Source organism: Rosa chinensis, chromosome 6 (assembly GCF_002994745.2).
Source record: "Rosa chinensis cultivar Old Blush chromosome 6, RchiOBHm-V2, whole genome shotgun sequence".
Classification (NCBI taxonomy): domain Eukaryota; kingdom Viridiplantae; phylum Streptophyta; class Magnoliopsida; order Rosales; family Rosaceae; genus Rosa; species Rosa chinensis.
In genome coordinates, this window is record NC_037093.1 from 33754267 (window position 1) to 33773696 (window position 19430).

The window sequence follows — 19430 nt, forward strand, 5'->3', positions numbered from 1 at the left end:
AATAATTCAGTAGACCCAGACAGAAACGTGACAGAATTCTTCAAAAGCTTTGATTTTTATACCCAGAAAATTTTAAAGAAACAGATAGGAAGCTTGATTTGTAGATCTCCGAGAAGCTTTCGGCATGGAAATAGAACTTAGCTGCGAGCTTGTCTAGGTCGCTCTGCATCAGAAGCTTGCTGCTGTAGGAAAGCTTGAGGAGACACGTGTGGGAGCGAATCTGAGGGTGGAGGTTTGGGCGGAGAGGCGGCGAGACTTGAGGAGAGGGAGAGATGGCGAGTGTACATTGGCTGGGCTTGTACCAATCATCAGTGTTAAGAATCGGTGGTCGGACGCCATGATTTCCGGCGGTGGCAGTGTGTGAGAGAGAGAGAGGGTCGTGTGGGCCAGAGAGAGAGGGAGGAGAGAAAGAGAGAGAAAGCAAAACCATCGAGCTGAGAGAGAGGAGAAAAGAAGAAAACGTATATGAAATGACATTTTTAGCCCCCAAAGTGGGCCCCACAGTCAAAGTTAACGTTCAAATTGGACGGAACAGTAAAATTTGGGCATGGCTGATTGAAATTGAAAACACAGGGGTGTTGCTGATCAAATTGAAAGAGCAGAGACTGACATGATGTTACCCCCAAACCATATGGTTCTAAACTAAAATTAATCCAAAGAAAATATTTTTCTCCTATATGTATGCGGAGCCAACACCCTAAAACATCTAGGAAATTTAAAACTCTATACCTGATTGACTTCTATTAGGAAATAATATTCCTAAAAATATCTAGGTAATAAAAACTAATGTTTATCCCTAAATAAAATGATATGCATAACTAACCAAATCAATTAAATCAAATGCAATCCTATAAATCAGATATATGAATGAATTCAATTGAAACTCATCTATATTGACAAACTAACATTAATCACGCACAGATGCTTTTCAGACCACTTCGAAATTGAAACATAGTCTTCATTCCCTTCATGCAATCACACAAGAAACAAATATGTTATGAGGCACAATGAATGAATTACCTTTGAGAGCTTCACCAAGGTTATTTTATCTTTTTACTCTACTTATTTTATAATATCACATATTCAAACTAACAATCTCTACGATATTAAGTTTTATAAATTCTCTATATTTAAAGAAAAATCTAATATTTTTGGTGATTAAAGAATTATATCCCTTCGTCCATGATTACGTACATTCACCGACAAATCTATATACATACGTAAGTTATATTTAGTATTAAACTAAGTAAACAAAAAAATATTTTCTTTATTTGAACTTTTGAAATATCATCTACATATGAGGGCATGTCGGCATGAGGCTTATACAGATCAAGTAGGTAAATTAAGTCTTCTTAATAGTTACTACCATAGAACCATGTAATGATATATGGATAGGATGGATGGGATGTTGGGTGTGGACAGATATATTATTATTACTACTCTTCATCAGGTGAAAACGAAGACGTTTATCTTTTGCCAGACACGGTTTCTGTCCTTCTAGATATATTGATATATAGCAGCACAGAAACGAAAGCAAGCAGCTGAATCCTCCTGTACGAGAGCAAACAAAACAGGAGGAAATTCAGATCCTCCAATTTTAGAAAATGGGTTGCCGCATACTCGTCCTCCTCCTGGGAACTTTCTTCCTTGATGGGCTTCTCCTCTCCATGGCTGCTAACGTCCACCACTACAGCTTTATTGTAAGGATTATCAGTCAACTACTATGTATATAATTAATACGTTTCTTAGTTTGTTAATCAGACAAATATTTGGTTTATTCCTTTGGTAAAATTATTGTGGTTAACTGCAGCTGAAGGAGACCAACTTTACAAGACTCTGTTTCACAAAGCCGATGCTCACTGTAAATGAGTCGTTCCCAGGGCCAACAATTCATGTTCGCAAAGGAGATAGAGCTTTTGTTAATGTCCACAACAATGGAAAATATGGTGTCACCATTCACTGGTCTCTCTCTCTCTCTCTCTCTCTCTCTCTCTCTCTCTCAGTGGACAATCAGATGCAGATCCAACCGCTCACTAAACTGACGAACATAAAATCTTTCGACTGTCATATGTATCTCAGTCAATGATTCTCTGTTCAATATATAATTTATCTGTTATTTCCATGCATGCATGAAGTTAATATTAAACTAAAGTCTTAGAAATTGTTGTCTTCTCAAATAAGGAAATGAATAAACTTATCTATTTTATAAAACAAACTATCGTATTGTGATGTTTATCATACACTCATTTTACATATATTTGAACAAAAATTATAATTATTTGAATTAAAATTACAATATTGAGAACAAAGTTACCTTATTCATTTACACTATTTACATATAATTAAACAAAAATTACAACTTTGACAACAAATTTGTTCAAAAACTTGTAACAAATGTCTTACGTAAGTGGTATAATTACCATTATTAGAACTAAGATTACATAAAATATGACTCAACATTACTACTTTGACAACAAATTTGTTGTCACATTTATAAATGTGCGTATGAGCCGGATATGTATCATAGAATTTTTCCTATTTTTTAAGGAGCAAATTTGAGGAATATTAATGTTCTTAAATTTTGTGACTCTCCTCGACCATGATTGAAATTTGGTTTTATATGCTTGAACTTTTCTATAGGCATGGAGTGAAGCAACCGCATAATCCATGGTCAGATGGTCCAGAAAATATCACTCAGTGTCCAATTCAACCAGGAAAGAATTTCACTTATGAGGTCATATTCTCAGATGAAGAAGGCACGCTATGGTGGCATGCACATAGCGACTGGTCACGTGCCACAGTTCACGGCCACATTGTTATTTTACCTGAAAGAGGAAAAACCTATCCATTTTCCGAACCCTACGCTGAGCAAACAATTTTTCTTGGTATATACATACATATGATCTATACTATTACCTCTAATATCTTTTAATAAAATAAATCTAGTTAAGGTTTGCTCAAATCACTAATAATTCACATTTAGTAATCGTTTTTTGTCTTAATTTTTTGTATTGGCAGGATCATGGTTCGATACAGACGTAAAGGAACTAATTGATGACGCCACGGCAACCGGAAGTGACCCAGAGGCATCCACTGGATTCACCATCAATGGCTGGCCAGGAGCTTTATACAATTGCTCCAATGGTATATCTAAAAATTTAAAAAAAAAAAAAAACATTGCTTAATGATTTATTATTTTGAGACAACCACTACATTTGTTATGTCACAACACTAAATTTAACACTTTATTTTTTTTGAGACACAGTACAAAAAAGAAGGACAAATCATTTAATGAATTTTGTTATGAATTAAAAATTAGTTTCTTCTGTAATATATTGCAGAAACTATATACACTCTTGGGGTTGAATACGGCCAAACCTATCTTCTTCGTCTAGTGAGTGGTGTTATGAACGAAGAAATGTTCTTCGGAATTGCCGGGCACAACTTCACGGTGGTGGCACAAGACGCATCATACTTAAAGCCAATTGTCACAAGCTACATAATGATAGCTCCAGGCCAAACCATGGATATTCTACTAACGGCAGACCAGACCCCAAGTTACTATTACATTGCTGCTAGCCCATTTTTCGACTCAAACGCTCCCTTCGACAACACCACCACCACGGCCATCCTCCGGTACACGAACGTAACTTCCGCCCCATCGACTATTCCCATGCCTTCACTTCCCTTTGTAACAGACAAAGAAGCTGTAGACAACTTCACAGCTCAGTTAAGGGCCTTGGCAAGCAAGGAACATCCTATTAGTGTGCCCAAAAATTTTACGGAAAGAATCATAATCTCAGTCTCTGTGAACCAACTACCTTGTGAAGCTAATGTCACCTGCGGGGGTCCGAACGGTAACAGGCTGGCTGCTAGCCTGAACAATATCAGCTTCTCTACCCCCACTACTGACATACTGCAAGCATACTATAGGTACGTTATAATTTCCCGGTCACCACATTTATATTCTACACACAACTTTGAAAGGGTGGTCCCACCACTACAAAATTTATTTCTAGACGAAATTGATGTTTTACCAAATTATGTATAATTATGTCTTTATTTATGATAAATTAATATATCGACATATTAAGTTACAATGACACACTGATTTTATGCATAGACTAATTTGTTACTATTTTATTTTTGTATTGTATTTGTCTACTACTGTACCGAACTAAGTTTACTCATTAATGTACCGTAAAATTTATCTATTTTCATATGATGTTATTCAAAATAAATTGGTTGCTATTTATCAAATTATTCCTCTCATATATATAAGGGCACACGAATTCAAAAAATTAGTAAAATAAATCATGAATTAATTACTTTGATAATTTGCATAGGAACTTAAATGATACCTACGAAGACGATTTTCCAAATCAACCGCCGGTGTATTTCAACTTTTCTGGAGTTGATACAGAGCTGTATCTATTGCCGGAGGTAGGGACAAAGTTGAAGATGATCGAGTACGGGGCATCAATTGAAATTCTGTACCAAGGGACTAATGTCGGGAATGCAGAAAACCATCCAATGCATCTACATGGTTACAGCTTCTACGTTGTTGGGTCTGCTTACGGCAACTGGAATGAGACCACTTCTCCGGCCACTTACAACTTGGTCGATCCACCGGAAGTTAACACTGTTGGAGTTCCGAAGAATGGATGGACTGCCATCCGATTCGTTGCTAACAATCCCGGTATGTACAGCCTCTCTGCCTGTCATGTTAATTAGATTTATTGCTAGCTGGGGTTTAGAGTTAGCTTTTAGGATACTAATTATCTCTCAATGGAACTTCCCATGGCTAGCTTCTGGCACGTGTCTAGGATTCTCAAAAATGTCAATTAATTTGTCAAATAAATTAATTGTTGAATTGTGTGCAAGTTAGTGAATTTTGATCTTGTTTGATATTTAAGAAATTCAAAGTGAAATATTTGTGGGGGGAGGATTCAGTGCACCCACATGCACTTGCACCGACATAAATAGATGGTTAGATTATATTAAATACACTTTTAGGTTATTAATAAAAATATTAATTATAAATATAAAGGGTTGAGATCATCTTATAAGTGTTGGGTCATTTGCACCGTCGGTGTATAGAATAATTTCTAATATTTGTGTGCTAATTATAAGTTTCATAATTTTTCAGGAGTATGGTTTATGCATTGTCATTTAGAACGCCACAGTAGTTGGGGTATGAATTCGGTGATTATTGTCAAGAATGGCCCCACTAATGGAACTAGCATTCGACGACCCCCTCCAAACTTGCCAGTTTGTGCTTAGTCTTTTGATCAGAATCTTATACATATAGTTTTAATTATTATGTTTGTTATTGTATTGAATAAGTGAATGTAAGTTGATAAATTGTTATTCAAAAATAATATATTTATGGAAATTATTAGTGGAATGGCACAACCTCAATCTATAAGCTATTGGTCAAAATTCTTTAAAAAATTGTGATTGCAAATTACAAAATTATAACCAAAAATTAAAAAAAAGATTCAAAAAATTTGAGCCATAGAGCTAAAGCGCGCATAAAATTTTGTTCTTGTTATAAACTGGAGAACCAGATAGAGAGAGAATAGAGAGTTAGACTATATGAGGAGGTAAAAGTGTGTAATTCAATCTCATTAGACCTCTTTATATAGGAGGTAGGGTTTACATCAAAGGACATAATTAATGAGTAATTACGTGGACAGCCACACACACACACATATTATATATAATATTTACAACACTCTCCCTTGATGTCCACTAATGAATGATATAGTGTTGGACATGCTTATTATTGTCTCTTTAAAAACCTTGTCAAGTAACAAAAATCCTGTCAAGTAACAAAAACCCAGTGGGATAAAAATAACCTTGGTCGAAGGAGAAAAATAGTACAATGTGCATATGTTCTAGGTGACATAGTTTTGAATGCTCTGTTACATCTCGAACCTAAATTTACCGGTTTACTAGTCATTTGGACAGTAAACGACAATTATTTTTACTTTTTACTCTGCTTCGATGCTTTTAGTGGCCCTAAAAGTTGACTTTTTGTTGGAGTCAAAATTTGATAAAATTTCGTTCATGAAAGTCATAGAGAAAGTTAAACCGAGTCCGTGCATATGTGGTACGTAAAAATCGGAGTTCGTATACGAAAGTTATGGCCTAAAATGTGAAAGTTACTGTTCATAATAACTTTCTATAAATAGGACGAGTTACTGTGGTAACACAGAATTTCTCTCTTAGAGGGAGCTCCCTGATTTTCTTTCACTCTTCGACCTCTCCACCTTCTTCCGACCATAACTCCTTCATCCGGGAACGGATCTTGATGCATAAGGTATCGTTTGAAAGCTCTTTTCCTCCTCTTCATTTTTATGGTGGTTGGTGATTTATGTTGGACTCTGGAGAGTGCAGCAATGAGAAGAAGAGGACGGAATTACTATTTCTTTCTGGGTTTTTGGTTTTTCTGGCATATCATTCAATTCCAGCCACTAGAAGGCATGTCACCAGTCATTCTACGAGCGCCTCATCCTCCTCTACATGCCTATGCCCATGGGTCACCGTAATTTGGCCGGAAAAGAGAGAAATCAAGCCAAGACGGTCATTGTAGCAGTTCATGTTTTCCGGCCACTTTTTCCAATTCCGGTCATCTCCGGCCGCCAAACCAAGTCCAACAGGAGCGGCTCAAGCCATGGAACACTTTTCCTCAAGCTTCTAGCTCTAATTTGCAGTGTAGTGGATGAATCAAGGAAAACCTGATCCTAGGGTTTGAAAATTTCAGAAAAAATTTCACCGGCCAATCTCGAGCACATCAAGGTAAAATCGATATTCGTTGTAGTTGAGAAAAGTGTTGGTCTTGTTGAGTAGTTGTTGCTGCAATTTGGTGGCCATCGGAGGTGGTGGCCTGTGGCGCGTGGGCCCCACGCATCGACACTGTCATAGGCGAGTGGAGGTGTGTAAGACAGCTTTCTGGCTTTGATTTTTAGCTAGTTAAATCCTATATTTGATGTAGAGCTTGTATATGTGAATTTGGTGAAGATTTGAGAAGTTTTTAATCGATTATGAATTTCTGAAAATTTAGGATTTCGGTTATCAATTTACAATAATCTGACCGTCGGATTTCTCTCAAATCTACCCTAGAACTGGTAAATTAATGAAATGGTGTTAGTGGTAAAGTTTGGGTTGAATAGGAGAAGGAAATGGAGATGTTGACCTAAGATGATTAATTTTGGAATCGTATTTAATTGTCGAATTGTTATTCATAGAATACAATTGTGTACAGGGCGCTATACCGAGTTACCGCTCGACGAAGAAACTCGTATTCGTGGTCACCTATATAGTACTGTGAGTGGACTTTTGTTTTAAATAATGATGCATGCAATTATTTTCCCGAAATGATGATTGATTGATTGATTTATTTATCATTTTATTTATCGAGCATAATATTTTGCTTTGAATTATAATTTTGGCATTGTTTTTCATATGAATTTCAGATATGGAATTGTTATGCTCGGATTTGGATTTATGAATTGTTTTCGGTAATATGAATTGATTTTTGGAGATTAATTATGATTTATCTCCGATATTTGATTACTATTTGAAATTATGATTTATATGATTTTCGACGAATTATTTTTTGAAGTGATTTAAGGAATTTATTATTATTATATTTTTATTTGTCGATTTTGAGATATTATCGGAGATGAGATTTTCGTTGGAATTATAGTTATCGATTATCTCTTGCCTATTTGTTATGAATTTGAGAATATTTTGACGTGCGGGGCGACGTCATCGAATATACTTATTTTTCTCATGCGAAATTGGGGAACCTTTATGGATTTACTGGTTTTCGATTATTTTCTTCACCATACTGGAGTTGTTCTATAGTGTCTCCTCCTCACTTACTTTGTGTTTGTGAGTGGCAGTCGAGGTGATTTATTCTCCTCCTCACGTGAGTGGTAGTCGAGGTTATTAGTTCTCCTCCTCACACAATCTATGTGTGAGTGGTAGTCGAGGGTAGAGCCTAAGGGGCTCATTTACCCATATGGTGATAATTTCTTCGTCGTATGATATTATTATTTGACTAGCGAGGCTAGTTCGATTTCTCTTTACTAGCGAGGCTGCGTTTTCAAGAATTTTTGTATGGCGAGAAATATATTTTATAAATATTGCATGCATCAAGAATTTGGAAATAATTTATTTGTGGGAAAGTATCAAAGCTTATTAATTTAATTTAAATTATCTTGATTATTTATTTTTGTCCACTCACTCTAACGTATTTTTCAATACTTTTCCCCTGGGCCTTTCGGTTTCAAATGCCCAGTTTGCAAGCTAGATTAGTTGAGGTCAGGCATACATGGAGTTGAGGCATAGTTGTCACTGCTTCCGCATTGTAGGATCTATTGACCCGTTATCCTCTTTACTTTTTATTCTAGTATACCTTTTGTTTTAGAATTGGTTTGATAACCTGTGGGTTTAATGTTTTTAAGTTGAGATTTGTGTAATGTGAATTGGAAGATGTTGTGGTTTGGGGAGCAGGATGGCTCTAGGAGAATAAGGATGAATTGTTTAGAAGTGTAAATGTTTTTCTACAGGTCTTGGGTAGTCCACTTTTAGGGGAAGTTGTCACGCCCCTGATTTTTAACACAAATAAAAATCGATATATAATCTCATAATTATACATGCGTGATCATTCAGCCATCAATACAAAATAGTTGGAATCTTTTTCCCTTAAACCAAGTACATAGTAATGCCATGAACCCTCAAAGTTAATATACACTCGCTTCACAGAGTTATATATTATACAAGCTTATGAATTAAATTGTCAACAACAAAATAAAACGTAAATGCTCCTTAGAGCTCACTACAAGCGGAAGTCTTAATAACGGTAAAGTCACAAAATTGGCTTCTTACCGTAAAGCTGCAGCGCATGCTACCTCAGATTCAGCCACAATTTCCCTGACCTACAGGATTAAGCCCTACACTATTTGAATGGTGCACCGGATTGTCACACAACAAACCCGGTAAGCTTTTGCAAGCCCGTATGAGTAACTCAAAACAAAACACCACACAACGCAAGCCAAAACGAGGAAAACCTTTCAACTGGAGAATAAGGAAAACATACCATGCTTCCCAAAACAATATTCTTTTCCTAAAAGAAAACAACGAAAGTCACACCGTGACAAAATCATATAAATCGTTAATCTAACAATTCAATTATGATAAACCGATCTAACCTGGACAAAGAGAAAACGTTAGACAAAACAAAACAAAGAATATATATACATGTTTACAATATTTACAATTTTCACAAGAAAAGGGGATTTTGTTTTTAAATTAACAACTAATTATATACATGTGACACATCAAAACACAGAATGAAGTAGATTAATATGAATGGAAACACATATAGATAGAGATAACCACTACTAACACATTGGCAAGGTTTCAAAGTCCAAATCACAAATCAAAACATGTCATAGCAAGAAATCAATCAAGAACAGAGATGAACACATACAAAGTCCTTTTTACTTCCCTTAATTAAATTAACTAGATGAACGCACCATAGTTAACCTTATTAAACATGCAATTACTAGTGGTAGCTAATCACTAAGAAAAACACAATCAACGCATTAAGCACATATGGAAGTTTGATCAATTCAAGCCAAGAAAACAAGTTCGAACGCTAAGCAACCATGCAAGACTCATTGTTAATTTACCTAAGGAATTATAGGTTTTTCATTTTAATTATTAAGAACTAGAACGCTAACAATCTTAATATGGATTCAATTACATGCTCATCAATCAAAGTATGCATCCTAAGACCAATTAACACATAAACGATGGGATTGAAGCACAAAATTAACAAATATGCATAACATCATTGAAATCGTAATTAACACTTTGAAAACCTAAAACATCACTACTAGAATTTCGTTAATAGACATTAGTCTAGAACTGATGTAAAACTAAAATTCGACCGATCTCTTAGTGGGTGATGTTAAAGATCGAGATAAGCAAACATCGGTCAAACATTGATGTCCAGGATAACAACCAACGTCACTTTTAAAACACAAATCGATGTACAATCTTTATAATAATCATAAGGGCTAAATACAAATTACTACCCTATGGTTTAGGTCCAAAAATCAATTCAGTCCCTGAACTTCTAATTTCATCAAAAACACCCATGCACTTTCAATTTTGATCTAATAGGTCCAATTTGTTAGTTTTCCGACAATTGAGTTATTTAACTTGTTAATGTGGCTCATATATGGCCTATGTTTTATGATGTGGTGTCGAGGTGGTCTGCATAGTCAATTTAGGAGTGAGTCCTACTAATAAAAATAAATAGTTTTTCAACAAATAATCCAACTATAACTTGAACCCGTAATAGAATATTAACGAATTGGACCTATTAGATCAAAATTGAAAGTGCAGGGGTGTTTTTGATGAAATTAGAAGTCCAGAGACTGAATTAATTTTGAACCAAAACCATAGGGTACTAACTAGTATTTAGCCTTAATCATAATTTTGTATGTTAACTACATTTAATTCTTCATATTTTGATATTTTATGCTTAATATAATATATGTCGAACAATATCTAAGTGGACATTTAAATCGATTACTATTTCAGAAATGATGTCTTATACTCTTCTAGACATCAATTTCCATAAATTATTGATTGTTCTTGGCCATTTTTATGTGTATCTTGCCACCTTATTTTCCTAGGAACGATGTTTGTGTCTTTAGGCATCATTGGTTATTTTATTAAGAATGATGTGTTATTTTATACAGAACATCGTTTTTATTTATGCAAAACGATGTTCACTCGCTTCTTTTCACATAAACTGATGTGTTATTTCATCACAGACATCACTTCAGTCTTTTAAAATCAATGTTCCTCTGTTTAATGGTAAATCGGTTTACTTTATAGTAAGTGATTTGTACGTTATAATAGATAGATTATTTTTTGGTGTTTAGAAATCGATGCGGACTTGTTTTGAGTACATCGATTTTGTTGACACATTTCGATATGCTGATAATCATGAGACATAGATTTTTATTTTGGTACTGATCTCTAATCTCTCAATTGACTTCATTTTCCTTGGCATTATTGTTTTGTTATGCTTTTATATACATCATTTCATTTTGATAAGCATGATATGCAAAGTTTGCATCTAGCTGCTGCTGGGAAAAGAAATACATTTATCATCATCCAAAAATTTGGGTTTTCCATTAATTTTCTTTCCAAATTAATGATTCAACATAATTCACAGAATAAAACCCCAAAACCTACAAAGGATATATAGACTAAAAACATATGAGCAACAAACTACAAAAGTTCTACACCCAGAAAAGGATAGGTGAACCCTACTAATAAAAAGACTTGGAATAGTCTCAACAGAGAATAGCTCCACCATCCATACCTCTCTCCTAGGTAGTCTAGCAATGTGAAACTTTTCTTGTTGAGATGACTTTGTTGTTGTCAATGCCACTACTGGCGTCTCAATTAGGTGATGGAATCTGCATTGTGCACCATATTTACATTCCCCAGTCATCATATACTACTACAAAATGAAAAACCACAATACATAAACATGAGAGCAATCAACATCAAGTTCTTAATGATTCAAAAATATGAACAAGTAATCAAAAAAAATCATTTCTGGCCAAATGACTTCCATCAGTCAACAAATGTGGATAGATAAAGCAACACTTCTTGTGACAGTTTCATGAATAAATGATGAGAACTAAAAAGTGTGGCCACTATTTAAACATGTTGAAACTCAAATTCAGTATTACTATTAGTTTCGTGTTTTTTTTTCCTTAGTGAGTTGGTTCTGTTTTTTGTGATTACAGAGGAATGAGGTATAAACAAAAGATACAAAGCAGAGGGATTGATTCAAGAGTATAGTTTTAGGGCTTCTAGTGCTAAAGCAATAGAAAAGCTACATCTGAGTTTCGGGTAGAAGATACTAAAAAGATAAAATATAATCTAGTTTTACATTACTGATTAATAGAAAAATTATAGAAGATTGTTTTTGGCAGAAACTTGTTAAGAAAAAGAAACTCTCCTAGAGACCTCTTGGGCCTTCTGTACGCAGGACCTGAAATCACACATCATGACATATTAGATAAGGAACATAGTCAAGTTGTTAGGTCTGAGACCGTGAGGTTCAAGATGATCCAGAGTGTCTATAACAGCATGTACGTGATTGGTTTTTCAAAACAATTTATTTAATGTGTGAAACTCTGTTATAGAGCAAATGAACGGGAAAATACTTAAAAAGAAAGAAAAAATTATGCAGTAAAAAAGCATAGAAGTCGACTTCATTACTGATATGCATAATGAAATCCATTTCTATAGCTTCCAAATCTTTCAAATTCCTGTTGCAGCATGAGACGGGTTTTTATCATGTCTACAGGTGCTGTCAAGAGGGTACGCATTAGCTGCTCACATTTGAGCATACAAAATCACCATTTGTTTAACTACCTCCAACATAAGCATCATCAATAGCCGTGCTGCTTCCAACGAGATGCCTATTGACAGTTGAGATCTTTAAAGGTCTTCTTGCCTGTTGTATTATAGACTGAACTTCTTCAACACTTTGGGATGGATTGTTCACCTCATTGCTTTTCCAACTTCCTCCTTCCATCATTTCCATAGGTAAATTCTTTACAAACCAAGGATGGCTCTTAATTTCAGGGATTGTTATTCTCTACAAAGAGAAATGCAGAGACCTTAATAAGAAAGGGAAATGAAAACTAAAAGAAATTCCTCATATAGCAGCATACCAATAATTGGTTACAAGTTACAAGATAACTAATACATATGATTTAATTTTGTTTCTCTCTTTGATAGAAAGTGGAAACCATACCATCTGATCAATAATTCTAATTATCTAGCAGCTCATCACCAAAAATCGTATACAGCAACATTACCTGTTCTGGGTTTGCCACAAATATTTTAGAAAACAGATGTCTACATTCCCTGGAAACTCCAACATTTTGTGGGATTTAGTAGTGTACACTAATTCGCTACCATGAGACATGTATATCATTATAACTTTCACTCAAAAAAGAGGGAAGAAGTGAAATGGTTATAATGCCACTCACCCGAATGGTTTTTGTAAAGTTTAAAGGGTCCTGAAGATCTTCAAAGGGATATGCCCCAAAGATCATGACAAATAAGGTGATTCCACAAGACCAGACATCTGAAATCTATATTGTGTAACGATAGATCCAAAGATGCACAAAGTGTGCAATAGCAAACACTATTATCGATGAGAAAGACACAAGAGTTTGCACTCTCCTTTCCACCATATTTTTTTTCTATATAGGCCTTCAGGTGCAATATAATTTGGTGTTCCCACAACAGATTTTGGCTGAGATTGAAGTAGGGACAACAACAACAAAGCGAAACATTATTTAACATCCCATCTAACCCAAATCCCAAAATTGAAATATCACGGGTTCTGCAAAATACCATTGAGTCTCCGAAATCGCATATTTTCACACGAGGTGTTGTGCCGCCATCTAACAGTGAATTTTCAAGCTTAAGATCTCTATGACATATATGTTGCAAGAAGAATCACTTTCTTACTAAAAGTCAACCAAGGAGAAATACAACATCTTAGCTGAAGAGTGCCAATATGTACTTACCATTGTATGATAATACTTAAGTCTTGATATCAATTGCTAGAAGAAAAACCTTGCCTAATGCAAGGATATGTAAGTTTTTCTAACATTAGGAACTATTGCAAACTGAAAAAGTACTTTAAGATAAGATGGATTGTTTTTGTTTTTCTGGATATTGTAAAGGGGCCACTTTCCATGAAATAAAACTCATACCCTTGAAAATTACTTTACCTCACCCTCACTAAATTTACCAGCCTTGCAAATTCTCTCATACAATTCTCCTTGTTCAGCATACTCCATTACTATACCTAGATGAGTTGGTGTCAGTAGGACCTGGATGAAAGAGACCCCAAAACTCTTAATCACCCAATCTATTAGAAATAGGCTCCACTCCATTAAAGAGTGGATGAAGTAAAGATCATAGCTTTAATAGAAGTATATGATTTCAGCTACCAATTTAAGCATAAATGACCATGATACTTGAATATACAATGCTTATGGAAAAATGATACAGAACATATCATCAGTATATATTAATCCACAGAAAAGGAATACGCAATTCAGGGGAAGAAGCAAAATCATTTCTTACATTGGATAATTCCACATGAGCATGCACAAAATTCATTACTTCTTACTAACCTCTTTAAATTCAACAATATTGGGGTGCTTTAAGGATCTGTGGTTCATGATTTCCCTTTGCACATTTTCATCTATCTACAAAGCCCAGAAAATGAAAGCAACAATGAGTAAAACAACTAAATAAAGAAAATCTCCACATCAAGGTTCTGCATGGTTGGATCAAGTAAATCTCTTATTTGTTCATTATACACCTGTGATAAAGAAGAAATCGACAACAGACATTACTACACAAAGACCAAAGAGACCAAATGTAGCCCTATAGTTTCCAAAAGAATTTAAATAAGAAAACAAAATATGTACCTCTAAGAAAAGAGCAACGGAACTGATAATTAAAACTATTTCACTTCAGAGTTCTCTTGCTCCTACAAATAATCATCCCAAACAAACATTCACGAACATATGTCAGATACACGATTACTTTCTACATTTCAACTTACCAAAATGAAGTCGAAAAACAAGAGACATGTACATGGGATTTTCAGATCCATCAATCTCACACTGCAAATCAAATAATTTCGAGACTCAACTTTCCAAATTCACGCTCCAATTTCAAATTACTGAACATGAAATAGAAAATAAGCTACTCCATTTCTTAAGTACCTTCACCGGAATGTTCTGAGCGGTAAAGGTCGGAGATTTGGGCAAATCGAATGGTACTGGTAGCGGTTTGGTAGCGAAAGCTAAATTGTGGCTTGCTTAGATGTTAGGGTTAGGTGAAGGGGCTTTTTAGGCATTCGGTGGGAAAATTTTAGGGCCGAAGAAGGATTTTCCGTGCTTGGTTGAGATGGATCTGGTGTGGAGGTTTCGAATCGATGAGGAGATGGTTCCCAGGAATCGGGACTCCTCGGTAGTTTCTGTGGGGGTGCTCTTCGACTTTATTGTTTCTGAGACGAAGAAGGAGAAAAGAGCAAGAGGTTAGGGTTGGGGTGGGAGGCGGAGGTGGAGAAAGGTGCAGTGATACGCTAGAAGTAGCACGCAATTTAACCCTGCAAAATGTAGCTGTCAGTATAGAATAAGTAGGGATCGTTCAAGCCGGAGATTGAGGGTACACCTGTAATTGCATAAACAAGTAAAGAATTAATAAAAGTATGAAGTATTATTTACAAAAATAAAACAAAGAATAGAAATATATACAAGTAAACACAAATAGGGGGTTTTAGAATTATAAAATTAAAAACTAAAATAAATAAAAATAAAATTTTAAACACATATACAAGGGTGGAACGCAAAGAACAAAGATCAAAACTACAATCATATGAATGAAATCCAATCACTATTCCTATAGTTGATCTTTTATGTCATGAGAAAGAAGTTGACCATGTGAAACGTTAGTAAGCAAACAATTTCCCATATTTTACGTTTCTTAAATAATTTATCTAAGTGAAAGCACCTAAATCAATCCTATAGAAAGCTAGATAGTCAAGAACACATTCGATCCATGAAGAACAAAGAAAGGATGTCAACCAAAGTGCACAACCTAGTATGAAAAAGTTCATCTATTTGCAATCCTCCTTAATTGATTTCGACTTTTGTCCAAAGCCTTTACTACTTATGAAATAGGTTCATAAAACTATTAGGTGAATTGTTTACCTAAATCTAGCTCCAATTACATGCATATATCCTAAGTTGGCCACCAAGAACACATACATATAAAAGTTTTCTATAATCGAAAATCAATTAAGCAATCTCACATAAGCAACATAGAAATCAACATACAGAAATCACAACTTTATTTCAAAGCATATAAACAGGCTTTAAACTTTTTCCTTAACATCATGTTAACTAGAATTCATAACTCTACGAATCAAACAAAGGAAAAGAAAAAAAAGTATGAAATACATCGTGAAAGATGAATGATAAAGCCTTGAGACGAAGAACTTAAAGATCCTTAAAAGCAAGCAATCTTCTAGGGACGACACAAGGGCGGATGGCGGCTAGGATCTTGATGTATTGCATGACTTCTTCTCCTCCTTGGTTGAGACGCAGTGCTTCTGAAGACTAGAGAATGGATATAATTTTTAGTGTATGAAAAGAATGAAAGAATTGGTTGGTGAAGTGGTGTGTGAAAAGAATGAAATAATTAGTGAATGAGGCTTGCAGGGTGCATCTATATATAGGAGATGTATGGGGCTTCTGGATATTTCTTTTAATTTCTAGGAATTATCTAATTGATCCACATAGCTCAAACCAATCAATTAATTCCACGTCAGCTTTGCTATGTCATCTAACCGATGAGAAGCCTCCAATTTAACACCTTGATTTAAGGAAGATTATATTTTGGGCTAAATACTGTTAAGTACCCTGTGGTTTTGGTCGAACATCAATTCAGTCCATCGACTTTCAATTTCATCAAAAACACCCCCGCACTATCATCTTCTCGTCCAATAGGTCTCTCCGACTCACTTCCGTCAATTTCAGACGTTAAGTGCTGACATGGCATTTCCAACTCATCAAAAATGGGGCCCACACGAAAGTGAAGTTCCCAAGCTGACCTTGGCCAACCAAATATGGAAAAATCCTAAATAAATTTCAAATTTTGAGGTTGAGGAGACTCGAACCCCTCCTAACACACATGCAAATGAAAGCCCCAACCACTGGACCACTTGCATGATATTGGTATATTGCAAACAAAAATAATAGATATAGCTGTATAATTGTTTTAAAAACAATCAAGCTAGTTAATGCCTAAGAACTAGATTCCAATCAAAAAATTCATGAAGAACTAGTTAATGCCAGCTCTTCCTCCTTGCTGCTACTGCTGTTCCTCTGCTTCTCCGACCTCTTCCGCTTCGCCGCCAACCACCGCAGCTTCTGCAATTCCTTCCTCTTCCTCCACTTCTCCTCCGTCTCCGTCAGAAGTGAGCACGCCCTTATCAGCCCCGAATATGACGTCGCCTTTGCTGCCGCTGGAGCTGCTGAGTCGTCGTTCTCTTCCCTACAAAACGGCATAGTCAACGCAATCAAGGAAGATCGAACTAGCTTACTTTTCTCGCTCTTGTCCACTACGAATCTTCCTCCCAAAGACAGCCCCAGATTCAGCTCCAGCTCCTCCCCTCATTTCCCTCCTCAATGAACAAACAACATCGCATACTAGTCGATTCGGAGTAAAGCGAAAAGATTTGAACAACAACTCAGCAAACAAACTCAAATGCAATCATAGTAGCTCAAAATTTTTGGCTGAATCAGATCAATTTGAAAGTGAAGATCTGAGGGGGCAATCGCAGAGCCTCGGACTTGGGGAAGCACATGTCGTCCAGGGAATCGCTGCGGCACCACCAGCACTTGGGGTTCTGGCTTCCAACGACATGTCGCAGCAGCTGGGGATCTGATTCTTAACCAACCGGATCAGATTCGCAGATCCGCCGGAGATGGTTGATAAGACGAGGATGAGGAGGAGCAGAAGGACTGGGGCGAAGCTCTCTTGAGTTTGGGAGTTGAAGCCGACGTCTTGGCGGTGCTGGTTGCCGCCATTAGAGGCTGTGTTTAAGTTCGTCTCCTCCTCAAAAATAATATATATATATATATATATATATATATATAGCTGTATAATTGTTTTTAAAACAATTATACAGCTATATATATATTATTTTTGTTTGCAATATACCAATACCATGCAAGTGGTCCAGTGGTTGGGGCTTTTATTTGCATTTGTGTTGGGAGGGGTTCAAGTCTCTCCAACCTCAAAATCTGAAATTTATTTTGGATTTTTCCATATTTGGTTGGCCAGGGTCAGTTTGGGAATTTCAGTTCTGTGTGGGCCCCACTTTTGATGAGTTGGAAATGCCATGTCAGCACTTAACGTCTAAAATTGATGAAATTGAGTCGGAGGGACCTATTGGATGAGAAGATGATAGTGCGGGGGTGTTTTTGATGAAATTGAAAGTTAAGGGACTGAATTGATGTTCGACCAAAACCACACGGTACTAAACAGTATTTAGCCCTTATATTTTTGCCGAATTTAAATAAATAAGTTTTGATTTATCTCTTCAATTTCGGCCAAGAATGAATGTGGACTTCAAAAAATGTATCTGGACGTGTTTTCAACCTTTCGGCATGTTGTAATCCCTTGAAATTCTCCAAGACCGTATCTGGCCATATTTTGAGTCCCAAAACGTCACTTTTTACACCCCTTTATATATCTCACAGCAAAAACAATTATTTCACTTAAAATTCACTCCTTTTGCGTTCAGGAAACCCTGGTATACTTAGGTCTCTTTATCTGCCGCAATATTCCAAGTTTCTAGAATATTCTTGAGCTTTCTTGAGTAATCTTTAAGTCACATGGTCTCCTACTGCCTTCACGTTTCCTATCCCCCATCAAGACTCATCATGTCTTCAGGACTCCTAGTCAAATAAGGATTCTTCATATGAAACGTTCTTGATCTTTCCATTATTTTCTCTTGCTCTCCTAGTTCAACTGGGACTCCTTGTGTCATTAGGATTCCTTTTCCTGGCAGGAGTAGGTTTCCTAGTCCAACTAGGACTCTGCATTTTTCTTCATTTCTCCGATCATGTTTCTTAGTTGACGTACTTTGACTAGGTTTCCTAGTCGGACCAGGATTTCCTGGCTGGACCAGGAAAACTTCATTTCTTCATTTCAGCTCATTTCTGTTGCCCTCGTGCCTCGCCTTTATCATCTCCAATGTCTCACGTCCTTCTCATGTGTCTTTAAGCTCATTTCCTCTCCATTTGCTCCAAGGTACCTAAAAATAGAAACTTTATTAAAATTGATTTATTTAAGGAAATAACTATTAAAACATCGCATTAAAATGCTCCTATCATGGAGGAGGCTGGGTCTGGGTCTGACCTAGAGAATGGAGGAGTAGGTCGAGTTGGGGTCAGGTTGAGCATGGAAGAGGAAGTGTTCGAAGCGAGAAAAATAATATAAGTGTGAAACTTAGAAATTTTTGTTCCCCCCATTGTTTTAATATAAGCGGTCAGGTTTAGCTGCTTCACAAAAACAGATTCCTGCAAATTTTAGAACAAAATTTGTAACACCGGTCATTTTAAGAACTAATGTTAATAATATACATTTAACATTGAAGAAGAGAAATCTAACCAATACAGGAGAAAAAAAGGGTGTATTTCCCAATCATTGAAGCCAACATTTTAAGTAAGAAAAGAATTATAGTGCGTGTCCATCTACTTGGGACATCATCT

The 19430-nt window shown here is 35.9% G+C and overlaps 1 protein-coding gene and 1 pseudogene across 1 annotated transcript; one reads left to right on the forward strand and one right to left on the reverse strand.

Moving 5' to 3' along the window:
* The first annotated feature begins 1437 nt into the window (after positions 1 to 1437).
* On the forward strand, positions 1438 to 5376 carry LOC112170522 (putative laccase-9). Its single transcript, XM_024307849.2, has 7 exons — positions 1438 to 1700; positions 1811 to 1962; positions 2641 to 2885; positions 3019 to 3144; positions 3342 to 3933; positions 4347 to 4699; positions 5150 to 5376. The coding sequence occupies exons 1-7, from the start codon at positions 1605 to 1607 to the stop codon at positions 5281 to 5283; spliced, it is 1698 nt and encodes a 565-aa protein (XP_024163617.1). The 5' UTR covers positions 1438 to 1604; the 3' UTR covers positions 5284 to 5376.
* A 7102-nt stretch (positions 5377 to 12478) lies between these two features.
* LOC121050000 lies at positions 12479 to 17328 on the reverse strand (annotated as a pseudogene).
* Positions 17329 to 19430: the final 2102 nt, after the last annotated feature.

Coding starts and splice junctions, on each gene's coding strand:
- LOC112170522 (XM_024307849.2), top strand. CDS start 1,605: ATGGGTTGCCGCATACTCGTCCTCCTCCTGGGAACTTTCTTCCTTGAT. Junction 3,934..4,346: donor ATACTGCAAGCATACTATAG/GTACGTTATAAT, acceptor TAATTTGCATAG/GAACTTAAATGATACCTACG. Junction 4,700..5,149: donor ATTCGTTGCTAACAATCCCG/GTATGTACAGCC, acceptor ATAATTTTTCAG/GAGTATGGTTTATGCATTGT.